The sequence below is a fragment of the Episyrphus balteatus genome, chromosome 1, assembly GCF_945859705.1.
Source record: "Episyrphus balteatus chromosome 1, idEpiBalt1.1, whole genome shotgun sequence".
NCBI lineage: Eukaryota > Metazoa > Arthropoda > Insecta > Diptera > Syrphidae > Episyrphus > Episyrphus balteatus.
In genome coordinates, this window is record NC_079134.1 from 121,269,567 (window position 1) to 121,290,517 (window position 20,951).

The following is a 20,951-nucleotide window of genomic DNA, read 5'->3' on the forward strand; positions in this document are numbered from 1 at the left end:
TCATCATCATCATCACCAGCATATACACACAGAAAGCATATTGATAAATGATAGAAGTGCATGCGCAATTTCTTCGAATAATTTGGGGGGTGGTTCTTCTTCTTTTTTTTTTTTTCTTTTTCATCATTATCTTCCTCCTTATACAGATTAACATTTAAATTTACGCGAAATAAATCATTTGTATTGCGTTTGAATAGATATAGGGTGACATAATAGACACAGAGGAGCTCTGTGCACCCCCTGATAATACGATTATACCTCATTTAATTCTGTATATCTATCCCACAGATGAACTGCCTTTTGGAATTAATCGACTGGTGAAGGCGGAATCCCGAATAGCAACGGCACAAGATGAGGACAACAACAATTCAATTACCCTATCTGGGAAGAACCTCATACGTTGCAATGTACTGCTGGACAATATCGAAGGTGAATCGTTGTCACGATCTCGCAGTCAATCGAGGTCATCGCAGGTGGATGGCTTCCGAACGAGATCTAGATCGAGTTCGTTGGAATTGGAAGTTGACTCACCTCCGCCATTATCTCATCATAGATCAACGCCGCCTGTGTGTTCGCCAGCGGTGAGCGGTGAAACTATATTGTCGACGGCGAGTCCTAAGAAATCCGAAATGTTTTCGGTATCAGCCTTATTAAGACGAGACGAGCCGAGGCTTTCAAAATCTCCATCATCAGTGCAAACGAATCCCTTCGAGGTGTTTCGACCGGGATATAATGGCAACACATATGATCCGGCGTTATTTCCAAGGCCCATGCTTTCGCCATTCCCTCTTTTGGCAGCGTTTGCATTCCATCAAGGTCAACAGCAACCTAATATAAGTTCTAGGTAAGATATTTTTTATCATTGATTTATCAAAAAATTGTAGTTTGGTGTTGTTACTACTTGACCAATTTTCTGCTTGACGATTACATTCACTTAAACTTAAGAAATATCTTAATATAAAACCTTATGTGACATTTTACGCATACGACTTTAATTAGGGTGGTCAACGCTATAAGGCGTCTACAATGCACTGTGGATCCGGGCTTTAATCAAGAAGCTTTTCTATCCAACTCTATCCTTGCTATATGCTTCCAGTTTCGCACGCCAAGTTGGTTGAGGTCTGTTTTAACTTGCGTGCGCCACTTTAGACAAGATCTTCCTCTACTGCGCTCGCCGTCCCTGTAGGTCGGAGTATTGTTCTAGCCATTCCAGGTGCTGCATCTCTACTTTCTTGGTTAGTTAAGTGTCATTACACAGCCCGTACAATTTTTTTTTCCATTTTCTTCTCATATCACCGTCAATGCAGACAGGACTAAAAATCGCCTACAGAAGTTTTCTCTCGAAACAATACAATAGTCTATGCCTCTGCAACATATAGTAGGACTGGAATGATAAGAGTCTTGTATTGGGACCCTTTAGTTGCTAGAGAGAGCTTTGCTAGTCAATATCCTTTTCAAACCAAAGCAGAAGTGGTCCTCCCTTTGATTTCAGCGATGGATTCTTACTTCGCATGCCCAGTGCCTCATTTTCCTCCATTTGCAGAGAAATTTTCATCCTTGAAAAAGTTATACAGAACTCTAACATCAACACCAGAGGAACCATCTTTCAACATCATCAGCACTGAAATTGGCGATGTTAAGGAGACTGATTCGTCTGTAGTTGGCGTAATTCAAAGGATCACCTTTCTTAAGAATCGGGTAGATAATGCTGAGGTTTTATTTCGCGTGCATGCTTTCCATAATCGGCAGATGAGTTGGTGCATACTCCCAACCAGGTCATCTCCTGTAGCTCTCAATAGCTCACCAATAAGGGCGTCAACTCGAGCAGCTTTATTGGACTTAAGCTTGAATAGATTATAGAGATTGCAGAAGTGGTTTTTAAAACTTCTCAGCATTGCTTGCGACTCTACTACGATGTTTTCTTGTTTCACTTTTTAGGCTTCAGTTCTAGATGTATGTTCTTTTTTCCTCCTGGTCGCTCTATTTCCTCGATCGCTCCTTACTTGTGTTGCTACGTTTTCCGTGTGAGAAGCCGATGTTCCTTGGTTTTTTTTCGTTTTTCAGAGCTCATTGGCACTATTTGTAGCTCTGGTCTTTCCCTGCAGCGCATCCTCCACTTTCTTCAGATCTTCTTTCTCTCTTTAAATGTATGCCTGTTCCTCATATGAAAAACTGATAGTGATAGTTATCACTATCACAAATAAGTGCACCCCACCTTAACTGTTCGGGGTCCGCAGAACATTGTAGGTCCCCTCTTCGTTCGATTGGTTGAGAGTTGTTTAAAAAAAATGAGTTAATTTGGAGGCCAACATTTTTGCTCGACCAAAAATTATTGAACGATCATAAACGAAATTTTAAACGTCATTTCTTGTACAAATTTATACTGTTTCATGCACTAGCACAAGAACACTAACCCGGATAATGAGCCCTATCATTCCTAAAATGTATTCTCCTGCCTTAAAACTTCTATCCTGTAACATAAATTTTTCATCCGTCATATTCGTCTGATTTCTTAAAAAGTGAATAAAAAAAAAACTAAAATATTCCATTAAGTCCCTAATAATCGAATTTTTCCCATCCTCTAAGTAATTGTTAATGTTAATCATTTTCTGACAATAAATATGGTCGAAAAATTAAAACCTATCTCTGTCGTTGACATTTTTAAGAAGTAAAACCATTGGACTTTATTCAAAAGCATGATCTCTTGAATCTGTGTGTCTGAGCAGAATTTAGTGAGGAAACACTTAAGCCTTTACTCCACGATTTCCTTAGTTCGTTTTCATAAGCTATTATATTATAAGCAAAAGCTTCGGAATTATTGACGTTATAAGTAGCTTAAGTGGCTAAAAGCCTGTTCAAACATTCACTTGGGAGAAAATTTCCAATGGAGTAAAGACTATGAGTCCTGCCCTCAGTAACAATAATAAGTATAAGATAATTCTTACTTTTATACCTATATTTTGACCTACAAATTTATCATAGTTATACCTACCTAATCTTATTAAAATCCCATTAAATTTTTACCTAAAGCCTTAAATTTACAAACATAAAATAATTTATTCTCATTTCTGTATCTGTATCAACCTCCACCAGTTTTCATCCAACATCACGACAAGAAGAATTCTTCAGATTAAGTAGCTTGATGGTGCCAACGATACAAGCACAAAATGGTGGAAACCTTAATCCTCATTTAGGATTACCGCACCCGCCACATTTACATTTTCATCACATGCCCAAATGGCCGGGATTGCCGCAATTCAGTGACCTCTATTCCTGCATGAAATGTGAAAAAATGTTCTCAACGCCCCATGGACTAGAAGTACATTCCCGACGGACACACCATGGCAAAAAGCCCTATGCTTGCGAATTGTGCAATAAAACCTTTGGTCATGAGGTTAGCTTAAGCCAACATAGGTAAGCATACACACTAACACACACTAAAATGGTCTTATTAAGTTAACGGTAATTAAGTAACAAAAACCTATGTCGCACTAATTATACACTAATTCTGCTTTGACAAAAAAAAAAACCTCAACTCTTTATAAATCGCTTTTGTTGTTGTCCAAATAAATATAAAATAAGGATTTAATTTTTTGTATAATTCCAGGGCAGTACACAATGTTGAAAAGGTATTTGAATGCAAACAATGCGGTAAAAGATTTAAACGGTCGAGTACACTTTCCACACACTTACTGATACATAGTGACACGAGGCCATATCCCTGTAGTTATTGCGGCAAACGATTTCATCAGAAGAGCGATATGAAAAAACACACCTACATTCACACAGGTAAATAACATTTTGCTTTATAAACGGAGATTGTTTCCAAGTTTAAAGTTCCTCTTTTATTGAGGAAAACCGTAAACGGGTATCTAAGTATTTCGCCCTACCAATATTTAATCAGGAACAAATTTGAAAGCTTAGCGTAAATAGATTATAGGGACTACCGAAGCACATTATACATTCCTTTGTGTTTCACATTTTGAAATCAAAATTAACTATCAATTTCTAGGGATGGATTACCACGAATCAAAAGGAATTTGTTAAAGCTTATCCGGGGATCCCATGTGTGCCTGTAGCATAATGTCGTCGAGTTATCTCCTTTTACTTTGTGTGGGTTGATATGTACGTATACTTTCATGTTTCACATCCATGCATACAAACATACATATATCGACTATAGGGTTGTGGCGGGGGGGGGGGGGGGGTTTTCGTTTTGGGTAGTTCACATAGAAACGTGATTGTAAAATAAGAAAATTTTCGAGAAGAAAGTCAGCTCTTCGTGTTATTTTCATAATTTAGGTATGTATCCACTGAATATATAAGTTTGGGGAATGTCTTGGCTCAGAATATAGCTTTTTTACGGCCTTTAGTCCAGACAAATATTTTATCTTTCATCTGGTTTGGAATAATCAGTTGACTGGCGAAGAGTATAGAATGTTACTGTCCTCTTAATAGGCAATTATTGTGTTTGCGTTCTTAGTCTTAAACTAAAGAAGCAAATTTGTGTTTGGAAAAAAATTCAAATTTAGTAACAGCGAGAAGGAAAAAAAGAAAATAGGTCCCTGTTTATACTATTATTCCCTCTCTATATTTGTTTTTATTATAAGATTTATTTTATTATTAGATTATGACTACTTTTACCTTTAAAATTTTTGAACCCATTGCTACCAGAATTTGTAAAGTATGTAAGAAGTTAGAATGGGTTACCGATGTACACTTGATGTAAATCTCTAAACAACACATTGGTGTTGTATGAGTAACGAAAGACTTTTGATACTTGCAAATATCGTACAGTTCGTCCTTGTTTCTTCTTTGTCCGATTATGTTTTTTCAAACAAATTAACTTCAGGGGTTACATCATCGACAACCTCAAACAATACTACAGATGTTAAAAACATCAGCGAAAAAGGAACCAAGATCAATGAAGAGATCGACATCACAGATCAACAGAGTTCCATCGAAGAAAAAGAGAAAGACCAATCAAAAAACTACTTTGATGAATGGCAAATTGAAATAGCGGCAAGAAAACAACTTGAAGTTCTAGTTCAAAGTCTTCAGCTACAAGTGAAAAAACTCGAAGAGAAAGTTTCCGTGCTTAGCAAGAAAGATGCAGAGTCAACGCTTCAGTTAAGTCCAAGATATATGGAACCTGAATATCAAACTGATGAAGAAGAACTCTTGTTCGAAACTGAGAAAAAGAAAAATAAGCGTATCACAAAGAAACGTAAAGCAACAGGTAGTCCCGAGATTTGTTTAAGAAATCAGAAAAGCTCTGAAGCTGTAAATAATAAAGAGTTGATTACAGAAACTAAAAAAATGAATAATGCGGTAACTGATGCTAAATCAAAATCTCACGCTAAAGGCAGCAAAAAAATTACACCACCACCAATTATGATCTCAGGATTTCCAATTTTTGGAGATCTCAAGAAAATAATAGAAAAATGTACTAAAAAAGCTTGCAAATACACATCGTATAACAAAGACAACTGGAAAGTCACAGTTGAAGAACCCGACGAGTATAGATCTGTCACCGAAGAACTGAGCAAACACCAAATACAATGGCACTCATATGAGAACAAAGCTACAAGGCCAATAAAAGTAGTAGCCAGAGGTCTTCATTTCTCGTGCTCTCCCGAGGAAGTAGTGGAAGATCTAGTACAAAAAGGCTTCCAAGCTCTTGATGCAGTCAATCTATTTAAGAATGAGACAATTAAAAACTCCTCTGGAGAATCGACAACAAGTAAGAGGTTACTACCTTTATTCATGCTAACTTTTGACAGTAAACAAAGTGTCGAGGAGATTTATAAAGTTAGATCTATCTTGGGCATAGCTGTTAAAATTGAACCACTCCGAAAATCTAAAGTTGTTCCGCAGTGCAAACGTTGCCAAGCTTTTGGTCATACCCAAAAATATTGCAACCGCGAGTTTGCTTGTGTAAAGTGCGAAGGAAAACATGCAACTAAAAATTGTCCGATGAGCAAAGATCAGAAAGCAAAATGTGTGAACTGCCAGGGTAATCACCCGGCAAGCTATAGAGGCTGCCCAGTTGCCAAAAAATTCCAAGAGTTCAAAAGCAAAAATACATCTGCTAGAGACAAACCCAGAAACACAGTAAATACCGATTTAACTGCTGAAAACAATACTAAGAATGAACCGCCTAAAAAAGCTGTTCAAAGTAAAAGCGATGAAAATAAAGCCTATTCTCAGATTCTAAAAAATGTGCGGAAGAATGAAGAGACTTCCATAAAAGAAATGCTACACCTCATTCTTCAAAGAATTGATAAACAGGATTTGAATATCAAACAGTTAAGCGAAAAAGTCGCTCTTAAAAAACAATGATGGACAGAACACTTAAAATCGCTACATGGAATGCAAACGGTCTTTTACAACACTTATCCGAATTAAAAATCTTTTTAGATCTAGAACATATAGATATTTGCCTGGTGTCCGAAACTCACTTCTCCAATGGGCAAAGTCTAGATAGTGTAATAGAACACTATTCATGTTACCACGCTCCACATCCAGCTGACAAGGCAAGAGGTGGATCGGCGATTCTTATAAAAGAAAGCTTAAAACATTATGAAGAAACCAAGCTTACTAATGAAAATATGCAAGTAACAACTATTAGTATTGGTATGAAAAAGAAAGAGTTTAAGATAGCAGCTATATACTGCCCACCAAGGCGCTCCCCGACAGAAGATGACTATACAGATCTATTAAATCTTCTTGGGCATAACTTTCTTGTTGGTGGAGACTTCAATGCGAAACACACCCATTGGGGTTCAAGACTTATATCAACTAAAGGCAAAAGACTTTTCCAAGCAGGCCGTAAATACAATTGCGAATTCTATTCCTCCAGGTCGCCTACTTACTGGCCTTCCGATACTAACAAAATACCAGACCTTATTGACTTTTTCGTAGCTAAAGGAATCAAACGAAATCACATTAGTGTCGAAGGTAATTATGACTTGTCATCAGATCATACTCCAGTGATTCTAACACTAAGTGAATCGGAAGTAATAGAAAAAAGTAATCCAAAGCTTGTAAATAAGAAAACAAACTGGAGTGATTTTAGAGAAAGGCTTTTAAGTTTTATAAATTTAAGATCTCCCATGGATACAATCGAGCAAATTGACCATGAAGTGGAACAATTTATTGCTGATGTGCAACAGGCCGCTGAAGAAAGTACTCCAACATTTTCTAATAGAAGACAAAATGAAATAAAATATCCTTTAGAGATAAGAGAGTTGATAATAGAGAAAAGAAGAGCTCGAAGAAAATGGCAAAATACTAGATTTCCAGATGATAAAACAACGTTTAACCGTATAAGCAACAATCTTAAAAAACAAATTTATAAATTCAAAAATGATTCACTCAGTACATTCCTAAAGAATTTAACGACTGATGCTTCAACCGATTTTTCGCTATGGAAAGCAGCCAAGCGCCTGAAAAGACCGCAGTTACTAAACTCTCCATTGAAATCTCAAGATGGGAAATGGATCGGTAACCCAAAAGAAAAAGCTAACCTTTTCGCGGAGCATCTTGCGAATGTTTTTAAGCCATACCCAACAAACGCGGCTGAAAATAGCTTGCAGTTAGTTGATAAGATAGATGAAAGTGAAATACCAATTGTAAGATTAAAAGAAATAAAAAGTATGTGTTTACATCAACTATCAAATAAAAAATCACCAGGTTACGATCTAATTACTGCTCAGGTTATGAAAGAAATGCCTTTGAAAGCCTTCATAAAACTCCAATATATAATAAATGCATGCCTTAAGCAACGGTATGTCCCACACCATTGGAAAATTGCTGAAGTGATTGTCATACCCAAGCAAGGTAAGCCACCTACAGAAGTGACGTCTTACAGACCTATATCGCTTATACCAATTATGGCAAAAGTTTTTGAAAAACTGCTTCTGAAGAGACTTAGCAAAATTATAGAAGAAAGAAGGTTAATCCCAAACCATCAGTTTGGCTTTAGAAATAAACATTCCACGATAGACCAAGTTCATAGAATAACGGATGTAATAGAAAAAGCATTAGAAGAAAAACAAGTCTGTTCAGCTATTTTCTTAGATGTTGCTCAAGCCTTTGACAAGGTTTGGCATGAGGGACTTGAGTACAAACTGCAAAGGGATCTTCCCAGACAGTACTATGAAATATTAAAATCGTACATCTCAGACCGATTGTTTAGAGTAAGGTACGATCAAGAATATTCGGAATTGAAGAAAATAGAAGCCGGTGTACCACAAGGAAGTGTCCTAGGTCCTACCCTGTATTTACTATACACAAGGGATATCCCAGTTGGGAATCACACCATAATGGCTACTTTTGCAGATGATACCGCAATTTTGGTACCCGACAAATGTGTCTCTAGGGGAGCAGTAAAGCTGCAATATGCCGTCGACACAGTCAGAGATTGGACCGAAAAATGGCGAAAAATGAAACAAAATCTTCACATATAAACTTTACAAATAAAAAGATAAACAATATTCCAATATTCATTAATAATCAAGCTGTACCTTACGCCAATACGGCCAAATACCTTGGAATGACTTTGGATGCAAAGCTAAAGTGGAAAGAGCACATCAAAAAGAAAAGAGAAGAACTAAACTTGAAATATAGAAAAATGTACTGGTTACTTGGTAACAACTCTGATTTATCAACCCAAAACAAAATAATGCTGTATAATCAAGTACTAAAGCCTGTTTGGACGTATGGTATCCAATTATGGGGCTGTACAAAGAAAACAAATACCGAAATCATCCAAAAATTCCAAAACAAAGTCCTTCGTGGAATAGTTAATGCACCTTGGTACATAAGAAATAGCGATCTACATCGTGACTTACAAATAGAAACGGTTACAGAAGTTGTTAAAAAATACGCTGTATCGCATAATCAGAGACTGCAAAGTCATACCAATTCTGAAATGGTGTCCGTCTTGAATACAAGAAACCATGTTCGAAGATTAAGAAGAACCAAGCCTCATGAGCTTATGGTCTAAAAAAACATGGGAAAGTATTAAAAGTTTAAACTTCCCCCAAAGTGATTTTACAAAGTTAAGAAAGAAAAATCTGATGTCGATCTCTCAAGATTGGTCCTGATAAAGAGGTGGTTTTAGTGGTTAAGAGTCCCACACTACTTGGTGTCGAATACTGCCAAGTGTCTTTTGAAGATTTCCTCCCGTCAAAAAAAAAAAAAAAAAATGTTTTTTCTTTTGGTGCAAATTAGAAGATATATCGTTAGTGAAAACTTCCTCTCGATCATCATTAGAGAGAGTTCCCAGGCAAATTTTTGATGAAATTATTGATCGAGATTCAAAACTCCGGACTTTTCCGGAAAGAAAATAATCAAAAAGATTGAAAACTTGTAAACTCTTGTTTTAGATTTAAAATTTTTAGTTTGAATATTTTTTCAAGTATTGAATAAGATAAAATCCCGTTATCTTATGTTGTGCATTAAACCACCTTGACCTTCACAGAACAAAACCCTGCTGATAAAGTTTGGCTGAACTTCTTCCATTTGCACTGGAGAAGCATGATATATCTGCAATTCCATTTAGTTCCAATACTAAAGCAAAATGGTGCCCGCGCCAATCTTTGTAACAACAGTTTTGGCTTATATTGATGACATACCATATATGTAAGTTCTCTCACTTTGTTTGTTAAAACCTAGGAGTTAGGTATGAGATAGCCCGCTACCCATCGACCAGCTTTCGTTTGCATATTTTCATTAAGCTGCCTTGAAATGGTTCTGGTAGATGTATCAAGTTTTTGGACATTAATTTCTAAATCGGAAGCGATTTTCGTCGAATTCACTCATTCATTTTTATATCGGTACTTATGCAAGTGACGCTCCAAGGATGAAGCTTTGATCTGTCTTCAATGTAGGACCGTATCAGTGAACTGAGCCTACTAGCTACCATATAGGCGGCGGCGCGCGTCTGCCTTAGGCGATGGATAAAATAAAGCATTGAGGCAGGGGCATTTCATGAAAAATGGTAACTTTCTATAACTAGCAAAAAGAGCAATAGATGGGATTTATTGCAATGAAAAACTTCTTTAGAGGCAGATAACTCTTTGTCAAGAGTTAACAAGTGTTTGCGAATTTAACTCCTAAATTTATATTCACCCAGCCAAACTTTTCATTAAGATTTACACAGCGCGTCACTTGAATAGAAACAACAATTTTTCTTTAGAAAAAAGCGATTGGCGCTTTGGTGAGGTAGCTTAGTAGATTTTTGGTTTTGCATTTTCAAAGAGGAAATTAAAACAAACAATGTTGTAAAAACGAAAAACCCAAAACAGAAACCGTATGGCTACTAGTTGCGTTTTTCGCATTACTTCACAAAAAACAATGTTATTTTTGCGTCACTTGAATAGAAACAAGCTCTCAAATTACATAAAAATGATGAAAAATCATGGACAACAATAATTTTAGTGAAGCAATATTAAAATTTGACATTTTTTGCACATTATAACCAATTATGGGCTACGAGCTACCCTTAGGCACCACAGAAAATGCATAAATAGAAGCTAACATTGAAAATGCACTTGCACTGTACACAATCGTGGAATTAATTGGAGAAAGTGATTATACTGTTTGGTAACTTCTTACAAATTAAGAAAATGACATTTTCTACAATTTAAGGATTGAATAATTGAAATAAACTTTCGTTTTCATCCGGAATGCATCTGTTTTGTTTCTATTGCGTTGTTTTTTCTGGAACTATCCTTGCGCAATCTCTATGACGGTTGTTCTTCCACGTTACTAAACTTGCCAAGAGCTTCTACCATTATCAATCAATCAAAACTGTAAGGGTTGTCGTTGTTTTTTAATAATTTTTTTTTATTTTAAGTATTTTTTTTTAGAAAATTGCCCCTCCCGCCAAAATGGGGGGACATAGACCCCCCTTCCCATAGTAAACAATGATTGTATATAACCCCTCTACAAAATCTCATTATCAGTTCTTGGTGCTTAAGTTATCGTACTTTCCCCTCAATTGTTTCTGTTTTACTTGAGTAAAACTAAAAATTCGAAAAAAAAGATAGATTTAAATGGCCATACTTCGGTTAATTTTCATTGAAAAAATTTAGTGAGCACAGCATTTTGAAGGAAATTTAATCTTTTTTTTTTTCTTTGGAGCAATGTTTATGTCTATCTCAACCCAAAAAAAATGTACAACTAAAAAAGCAAAAAACTCAAAAAATCGATTTTTTTGATATTTTTTTTATGATTGTTTCGACTGTTTTAGTATGTAAATTTTTTTTTTTCAATTTTTAAAAAACATTATTTCAATAGGAAATTTAGTTCTCTACAAAAAGTGTTGAGCAAAATATATCAAAATTTTGCTTGGTTTACGAGGTATATTGAAAAAACCAAAAAGAGGGCTTTTGCACCCCTATCCTCAGTTTCCACCCTCTCATTTAATAGCACTCCGCGGTTTTATCTTCTCTTATAACCCATTGAACGATTCCTGCAATAAAAACCCGTGAACGTTTAGTTCCTTTCTAAACGACATAATCAATAGCCTAAAAGCTCTTCTTAAAGAATCTTTAGCAAATCCAAATCAATTGATTTTTTATGGCTTAAGATTATTTTTTTAGAATTGTTTAATAGCGGCTATTCTGAAATAATAGATTTTTCGTAAAATAAAACATTATCTTATTCATGTGATGACAAGATTTGTCCTAAGATATCCAGTGTGATTCTATATTATACAGACTAGAGATAACTGTTAAAGAACATTAATCATGATTTGCATCATTTCTTCAGTCAGCACTTAGAAATGTAAAGCAAAAAAAGGTTCTTCAGTCAGAAACGCAGTCCTATAGGTCATCTAAATAAATTGAAAACCTAAATATGTAATGCAAAAAATATACATTGTCTGCATGAAGGAACTAAACTAGGTAATCGATTTTAAAGATAAAAAATTTCGTAACCCATAGATAGATTATGTTTATATACGATTCAAATTATTTAAATTGAATATCCAAGTAGACACAATACAAACAGTCTTTTTCTATATGTAACAAAAAGTTCACAGATTTCCAAATCAGTTGCTATAAAAAAAGAAAAATCAAGAAATAAAAAAAACCAAACAAAATTAAAAAAAAAAGGAAACAAAATCCTTAAAGCTGCTCCCGAAAAAAAGTAAGAAAAAACAGATGATTTCTGGCAGATGAATCAACGTTGCAAATGTGCGTCTATTTCGTTATAAATAAATAAACCAGTGTACACATCTACACGATATGGTAGTTATAGCGAGCTACATCTGCTACACCCACCGAGGACGAAAACGATAAAAATGTCTGGGATTGCGCCATGTTTTCAAAAATATATATAGTGTTTACGATACGACTTTTTTTTTTTTTTAGTATCTTATCTTTTATTTGGAATTGGAATACATTTTGCACAGCAGCAGATGGGTGTATATGTATAGATGTTTGTGTGTGTGTATACATGTGGTTGTGTAAGTGCTCTTTCCGGATGAAATGTAAGCCATTTATATCTACTATTTTGCTGCTTCCGATTTCAGCTAAAGACGAATAGGGGTTGCAATCTGAACAACGTCGTCGTCTACATGAGTAAAATTGAGCTTTCAACACAGCAACAGGGTTCGATATCAGGGAGCTTTAATTAATACACACGCAGAATTTGTTAGTATATGTGAGGGGGGCTGACAAGCTTACAGTGTGTTGGTCGGAGAAAATCAAAATCCCTTGACTAAATTTTTCATTGGTCGGTCGTGATTTTTCTGTACATACATGTGCCGCCCTATTTTCCATGGTTGCCATGACAATATTCTTCTTCAATTTTCAATGGTATTGGTGTGTTGTTCTTATGGCCATAGTCGGAGTCAGAGTCACCCATGTCATTATCATGGCTAGGTGATATCGTCACGGCGGCGGCGGCGGCAGCAGCAACGTCGTCGCAAAATGAATGAGTGTACCTACTCAAAACTAACTGTGGCTTCGCCATTCAGAACAATATAGTACATATATAAAAATAATGGTCCTTCGCCTTTTTTGGTCTATAGATTTTACAGACACAAATCCATGCAGAACCTTGTTGTGTGCTGACAGCTACTAGAGAAGAACCAAAGCTTGCTGCTATGCATGTGTGTCTGTACATAACGGTTGAATTGCAGAAACGTGATTCTCCAAAGCCATGTACCTATACCTACATCATTCACATACATACATATATAATATAAATGTAGGTATAGATATGTTATGTGAAAAAGTCCGTTGGGATGCTCTGATTCGAATTGATTTTTTGTATTATTGTTTTAAATGTAGTGTGATTTTAGTCTGTTTGGAAATAGAGTTTCTTCGTTTAATTCTTAGGCATGACTACTATCCCTATGCCCACAAACACCATGACATTTTAAGGGAAGCTCCTTGTGTGTTTATAACAAGATGGTTTAAATATCATCACGTATTCGTTGAGATTATTGAAGTTTTCGTATTGATAGAGGTAACCCTGAGAGTGTTCTTCTCTTGATAAATCACTTTGTGGGGTACAGATTGTTTTAAAGGATTTCTTATCTTTTTTTTCGGAATTCAGTAATGATATTAGGAGACGATTGATATTAATTTAGAAGGTTAAAAGATATAAAAATTTTTGATTTTACAAACATGGCAATAAAATTTAGGTATTGAACGATATAATATTTTGAGCAAAATATGGATTTCTCATATTGCTCAAGTTTCTTCGTTTATTATCTATAAATTTTATTTTACAGATTCCATTTAACATCTTTAGACTTTTGGAAATCTACCGTTTGTTTCACTTAATTGGTCCTATGTACCTACTTAGAAATTCTATCAGGATTTTTGAAGTTTTGGAACAAATTTAGTAGTTTCATGTAACTTCTTCTCAAAATGGTACTTTTTAAGAGCCAATAATTTATTCCAATTTACTTTATTTTATTATTTTTCATTATTGTTCCGGAACAAAATTTTAACAAAATTGTAGTTTTTGGAATAGTAGTGGAAATCTTACAAAGTCACAAACAATTTGCTCAACTCGCCGACCAACGTACAAAACAAAAATACTTATCCAAAAAACATTGCTTCTTACAAACTTCAAAGCTTGCAAGAAAATGAAATGTCCTTTAGTTCAATGATTGATTTAAGCGTTTCTGCAGTGGCCGTTTGTACTTTTGAATAAAAAGCGACACAGAAAAACTTAAACAAATTCGTCGTTCAATTAAAATTGACAAAAAATAGGTGGAATTAAAATACACATTAAATACTGCTGGGGTGAACCTACCCTGGAAAAAACCTGAATGAAGCTAAATGATTGCCCTGTCCTGTTTGGCATTTAACTCTGACAGCCGTTATCCTAGCTTCCAAACAAAATGGAGTTGGTGCGCAAGCCTTTTTTTTCGAAAGAGTAGCCTGGACTAGCCTTGAATTGTATACATTGCCCAAGGTAACAGCTGATTATGTTACGGGCTGCTGTCTTAGGGTTCAGTTCCCATTCAGTGTCTCAAGATCTGAAAACGGTTTCAGCGTATACCATTCGCTCATGTCATTATTGCCGTTGCTTGATGTTAAGGTCTTTGAGTTGGATTAGAGTTATTGGGCCTACTATTGCTAGTATTGGCATGTTTAGAGAGTTAGTGTTAACTGTTCAAAGTAGCAGTCGTGTCCGAGGCATAGACTGCTGTCTTAAGTTCTCGTTCGCTTCAGTACAGCAAGACCTGAAGTCTCTTCGTAAAGCAAAATGCCCAATGGGAAGTCTCTTAACCAAAAGGTTTTTGTCACTATGATTAGGAATATTATAAGGTCTTTAATTCTTTTATTAAAGAGGTTACTTAGGTTGCAAAGGCTTCATATCTAGATTTTAATAGGACTAGGAAGCTGCAGAGAAAATAGTCTAAAGCCTCTTTTTCTTGTGTAACTTTATAACTTCGAAAATGGGTGTTTTACGTAAAAAGGAACCATCTAATGATCTTATTTACATTATTATGTCTTTTTTAGAACTGTTTTTAATAATACAGTTTTTTTTTTTTTAATTTAAACTAAATTTCTTTTTTTCTTTTTATTTCAGGAGAAAAACCACACAAATGTCAAGTTTGTGGCAAAGCATTTAGCCAAAGCTCAAATCTTATCACGCATTCTCGAAAACATACCGGTTACAAACCATTCTCGTGCAAACTATGCCACAAATCATTCCAACGAAAAGTAGACCTAAGAAGACACAAGGAGACACAACATACAGACTTAAGGCCGCTCATCGAAAGAAGTTTAACAAAACCAAATTTCGGAAGTCCCGATGGTGATGGTGTCTCATCACTGAATTCTTCAATTTCTTCAATGAATTGTCAAAAAGTGTCTTTAATTGTATAACAGCAATGTGCAATAATTTTTTTTTTCAATGTGTGTATGTGAAAATTTCTTGTTAATTTAATTCATAGAAAAAAAAAACAAACCAGCATCATCGTAATAAAAAAAATAAATAAAATACATTTTAATATCACTATTTGTTGTACCTATAAATTAAAACAAAAAACCAAAAAATTAATAATAAAATTACTCATATTGAGGGTATTTTTTATTTTAAGTTTTCGTGAAATAATTATATAATTCCTTCGATGCCAAAAATAAAAAAAAAAAAATTATTTTTTAGTTAAACTACGAAACTCAATAAGTAGGTAATGCTTGTTTTTATTTTTATTTTTGTTTTTCTTTTTTTAAATCAAAATTTATTGTTAAAATAATACAACGTTTTTTTAAAGTAATTACTTACGTGTACCAATGATTTTATTTTTTATTTTATAAGCATTAAGGTATATTATACAAATATTTATTTACATTCAAGCTTTCCAAGGGTTACTATACAGAAATTTGATATTACATTCCAAAGACTTAGGCTTAGTTTATTTTTTTCGTTTATAATTGTAAATGTAGTCAAATTAAGTATTTTATTTAAAAAAATAAATTTTAAATTTAACTCAAATCAAATATCTGATGTTTTATTATTGATTTTATGATTTCAATTTGATAAAATATAAACTGCCTTTACAAGCTAAGTATTGGCCGCCGTATTTAAGTGTCATCCGAACCGTAAGTTCTTCGAAATCAGTCATTTTCACACCTAGTGCAAAGCTTACAAGTATAAACCTACTTAAATACAAAAGTTTTCTGATTATTTGAAGGGTCAAAACTCCTTTCATTCATCTCTACAAAAATTAAATAAAATCCTGGGCTTTATGGAATTGAAATTTCACAATGTGGTAAATAACGTACAATATAAATAGCTAATACTAAATAAAAATAATATTTAACTATGTGGAACAATGTGTTATTATATTTGCTTTTAATTGACACTTAATTCTTTAAAATCAAGAGAGAAATGTAAAAGTTGTAGCTTATTTATTAAAGTATCAACTTGGGTCACTACGGCGTATGTGTACTTTTTTTTTTATTGAAAAACGTAAACTTTTAATAAATACAATTTTTTACTGCTGAAAAAATTAATGCTGTTCGTTAGTCCCGCTAAAACTCGAGAACGCCTTGACAGATTTTCCTAATTTTGGTCTTGAACTATTTGTGGAAGTCCAGGGAAGGTTTAAAAGATCATACCATACGCCTAGCCTTAATAGTTAGGGTGGTCCAACAAACATTTTTCTTTAACTATTCTTATTAAATTTGGTGCCAAATCTATTTTTCACACACAATGGTTAGGGTGGTCCAATATTTTTTTTTATTTTTACGATTCAGCTTTGAAAATTCTCAGATTTTATCAAATTAAATACTTAACATAATTTGTTTTTAATTTCCAAATGATTAATAAATCAATAAATTGAAACAAAAATCATTGACAAGAAAAAGGGCGAATAAAGTAAAAAGCTAAGTTTATTATAAATGCATTTGTTTATTTACATAGAGCTGTCAGTCAGTCCTACTGTATCTATCTTAAACTACAGCCTAAACTACAAAACCATTAGTGTGGGCCATTTGTTTGGAACGATTGTTATTAAATTTTAGGTGTTTTTATAACTGAAAAACGGCTGAACCGATTTAGCTGAAAATTGGTGGAGAGGTAGGTTAGCACCAGGAGAAGGCTATAGGATACTTTAAAAAAACTGCATTATTAATACATTTTGTTTTGGGATAAGCCCACTAGGCACTACAAGAATTTTGCATCTTATGCATCCAAATAAAATACCCATCCACAAAAAAAAGAAACATTTTATGTTATCACAAAAATTCACCATGTCCATCATGTGCATTTTGTCTCAAAACAAGCAAAAAGCATCATTTAAACAAATTCTGGACTTATGGCACATGAACTTAAGGTATTTTTCTAAACTAAACACTAAAATCAAGACAATCTGACTTCCCTTAAAATAGTTTTGCATACAAAACACTTTATAATCTTAACTTAAGATTCAGCATAGCAAGTTTTTGAGAAAAAAAAATCATAGATAGTAGATATCAACTACGATTGATCCCCAAGCGAAATAGGTCTCATTTTAACCGATGCTGTTTTTTTTTTTTTTGGGGTATTCTCTTTTGTCTATGTCAAAACATCATTCAGGCTGTTCATTTGTTAAAAATGGACTGAAACATAATGTCGTCTATACACTGAGGGAAAAAAGAACTTAAAATCAACGAAAACAACGTTCGATAATTTTAAAATCAAAGTAGTTTTAAGATCAAAGTGGTTTGTAGCATCCTTGATTCAAAGTTGTTTCAACCTTGAAAAAAAGCATCAGTTTAAATTAAAAAAAAAGAGAAAAATTGGCAGCCACTTGAAGATATTTCATGTTATTTTTTTCAATATTAAATCAACCTTGAACATATTACATTTAACGTTGCGTTTTTTCCCTCAGTGCAGGAGGGTTCACACTGACTAACATACCGCATAGAAAAATGAGATGTCGTTTGATCTAATCGACCGAAAACTATGTCTTATCGAAACACGAACTTTTAAAAAAAGTGTTCCCAGACATCATTACTAACCACAAAAATAATGAATGCTTGAGTAAGCGAGCAATTTTTGTGGTTTAGAATAAAGATGACTTAAACTACATTTATGTAATTCATCATCATCCAATTGAATTTTTAAACTCCTTGGATGTACCTGCTGCCCACTGACTTTAAGAGTAAAGGTTGGCTATAAAGACATAAACCAAACAAAACCGTGCAACAGAACGCGTTTGGTGGTAAGTAAATTAGTTAACAATGTGATTTATGTGACCATTTCAAAGGGAAGGTTGAAGATGACGAAGTTCTCAATCCGAGGATCACGATGATACTAACCGACATGCCGTTTGTGTTTCAACGACTTCAATTCATAACAAGTTATATGAATTAAACAGGACATATACGAAAACACGTTTGTTCGTTTATGCGATAATTTTGCGGACTTTTCACAGGTCGCTTAAGAGTATGAAACAATTAATTTTGGCGATTGAGGATCATCATGTTCTTGGAAAATAACATTTTTAGATGGATAAAGAATTTGTGCTACAAAATCAATTCGACCTTACAAAGAACACAAACCTAATTGGACTGTTGAATTCTGAAAATGTTTTTGGTAAAACGAGAGGATAACACTGGTCAACAAAATTAAACTTTTTTTTTGTTACAGAAACCAAGGTAAACTTTTCTATAGGATTTTGGTTTGCTGAGCTCGAATCCGAAGTCAAAAAAATTCTATCACATCACGTTTTTGAGATAATCCCGTTAGAAAATCGAAAATGCCGCTTTAAAAAGACAAGATTTGGTTCTATTAGAAACCGTTACAATTTTATTTAAAACAAATAACCAAAAGCTAAGAAAAAATCTCGAAAACTGGTAAAAAGCGGCATTTTCGATTTTCTAACGAGATTATCTCAAAAACGTGATGTGATAGAATTGTTCTGACTTCGGATTCGTGCTCAGCACCCAAAAAACCTATAGAAAAGTATATCTTGGTGTCTGTAACAAAAACCTTGTTGACCAGTGTAATCAGTAGATTTCTGAAGATTATTTTGAGATACATGAAAAAACACTTGAAGTTTTTTAGTTACTTATAGTAACTTTTGAATTGTTTCTGGAAGAAAAACAAAAATCCATAATTATGTAGGTATTCGTTCGTATTTTGATTTTTTCTGAACTAGGAAAACCTTTCATACATCTTGGTTAAGATAAGATATTGATAAAATCCTGAACTTGTTTTTTTGTTATATCTAAGGATCTCGTTCCTTGAGTCACGTGCGTCGTACGTACATACCTACTTATTACTTATAGACCAGGGTCGATAGTTTTTTAAACCAAAAAAAATCATAGTAGAATGAAACCCATTGGAAAAGGAGGTGAATATGATGAAAATTAAAGGAAAAATAAATTAAGGGCGAGCCGAGTTCGGGAAGTGGGTGGGTTGAGTTTTTAATGGTAAAAAAGGGTATAAATCGATTTCCGGCAAAACTACATAGAAAAAAGTTGTATAGCATAATTGTAGGTAATGAAAAGATCTACAACTTTTGTATCAACAATTTTTTCACATAACCTCAAAATTTATGTGAAAAATTCAAAAAACCGAGTTTTTGGTTTTTTATTTTTATCTTTTTCAAAAACAAAAACTTTTCTACGAAATTTGGTTTACCTTATTATGTCCCAAATACATTGTAATTTATTTTGAATTAAAATATTAATTTGTTTACCTTATTTTGAGTCAATACCAAAAAAACACCCTAATTTTCAATCAAAAATTCACGTGTCAAAATATCAGCTTTTTTCAAAAAGTTGATGGGCATTTCGTTCGTTAAAATGTCTATTTTCTGATGGTGTAAAAAAAATTTACATTAGTATACTATAGAACATGTTCTCGTAAAATTCAAAAAATGAAAAAGCTTGAATTCGAAAAAAATTTTTTATCATTGTTTACAATTTTGGCCTGTTTATTCAAATTTACACTTAAATTACTCAAAAAACGTAAGATTTCATGTAACATTGATAAATCTTACGTTTTTTGAGTAATTAAAATGTAAATTTGAATAAATAAGCCAAAATTGTAAACAATGATAAAAATTTTTTTTCGAATTCAAGAAAAACTCGGTTTTTTGAATTTTTCACATAAATTTTGAGGTTATGCGAAAAAATTTTTTACAAAAAAGTTGTAGATCTTTTTATTACCTACAACTTTGCCATACAACTTTTTTCTATAGGATTTGTAGTTTTGCTGGAAATCGAGATATACCATTTTTTACCATTAAAAACTCAACCCGCCCACTTCCCGAACTTGGTTCGCCCGTAATTTATTTTTACTTTCATCCTACTATGATTTTTTTGTACTTTTTAGTGTTTTTGAAGGCATCGGCACTGGTCTATTATATTTATTAAGTTAAAACAAATTAAGTTCTCTTTTCACTTATGGCGTTTTCGATTGGCAGTCCGGAAGCGTCCGGAATCATTCTGAAAAAATTTTATTCACACAAAACTGTCAGTTTTGTACGAATAAAACGCTTTCAGAATGATTCCGGACGCTTCCGGACTGCCAATCGAAAACGCCATTAGTTTCTTAAAAAAAAAAAAACTAAGCTTCAAAAGTTAATTTTTTTAATAAGAAGCAAAAAAAAAAACAAAGTAATGACAATTTTATTATATTCCTAATTTTTAATTTCGAAATGGAGTTGTTGTATTCCTAAGCTATGAACACAAAGAAACTTGATGGTGCACCAATTCAATCTAAAATATTCTCAATTTTTTGAGAAATTTGGAAAAAGAAACTCATTTTGAGGAATGGTGTTAGTTGACCAAAGAAGATGTTTGATATCTTTCAGACAATAAAAGATATTTGAATCAGGAAATGTTCAACCTACATTGAAATATCATTTCGAAATGGATACATTCTAAAAGCAAGTTATCCCCAAGCTCAAAAAGAAACAGATGTTGTTGAGGATACTCAATGAGTAGAGAGAGAGAGAGTATTACTCATACTTCGGC

At 33.7% G+C, this 20,951-nt stretch overlaps 1 protein-coding gene across 1 annotated transcript in view; it reads left to right on the forward strand.

Moving 5' to 3' along the window:
* LOC129921279 (zinc finger protein Gfi-1b) overlaps positions 1–15,624 on the forward strand; it is a 37,469-nt gene extending 21,845 nt beyond the window's left edge. The window contains exons 2-5 of the mRNA XM_056003027.1: positions 289–844; positions 3,094–3,414; positions 3,608–3,789; positions 15,067–15,624. Of these exons, the coding sequence (XP_055859002.1) occupies positions 289–844; positions 3,094–3,414; positions 3,608–3,789; positions 15,067–15,365 (1,358 nt within the window). The 3' untranslated portion in view covers positions 15,366–15,624. The remainder of the gene's footprint in view (positions 1–288; positions 845–3,093; positions 3,415–3,607; positions 3,790–15,066) is intronic.
* The last annotated feature ends 5,327 nt before the right edge of the window (positions 15,625–20,951 follow it).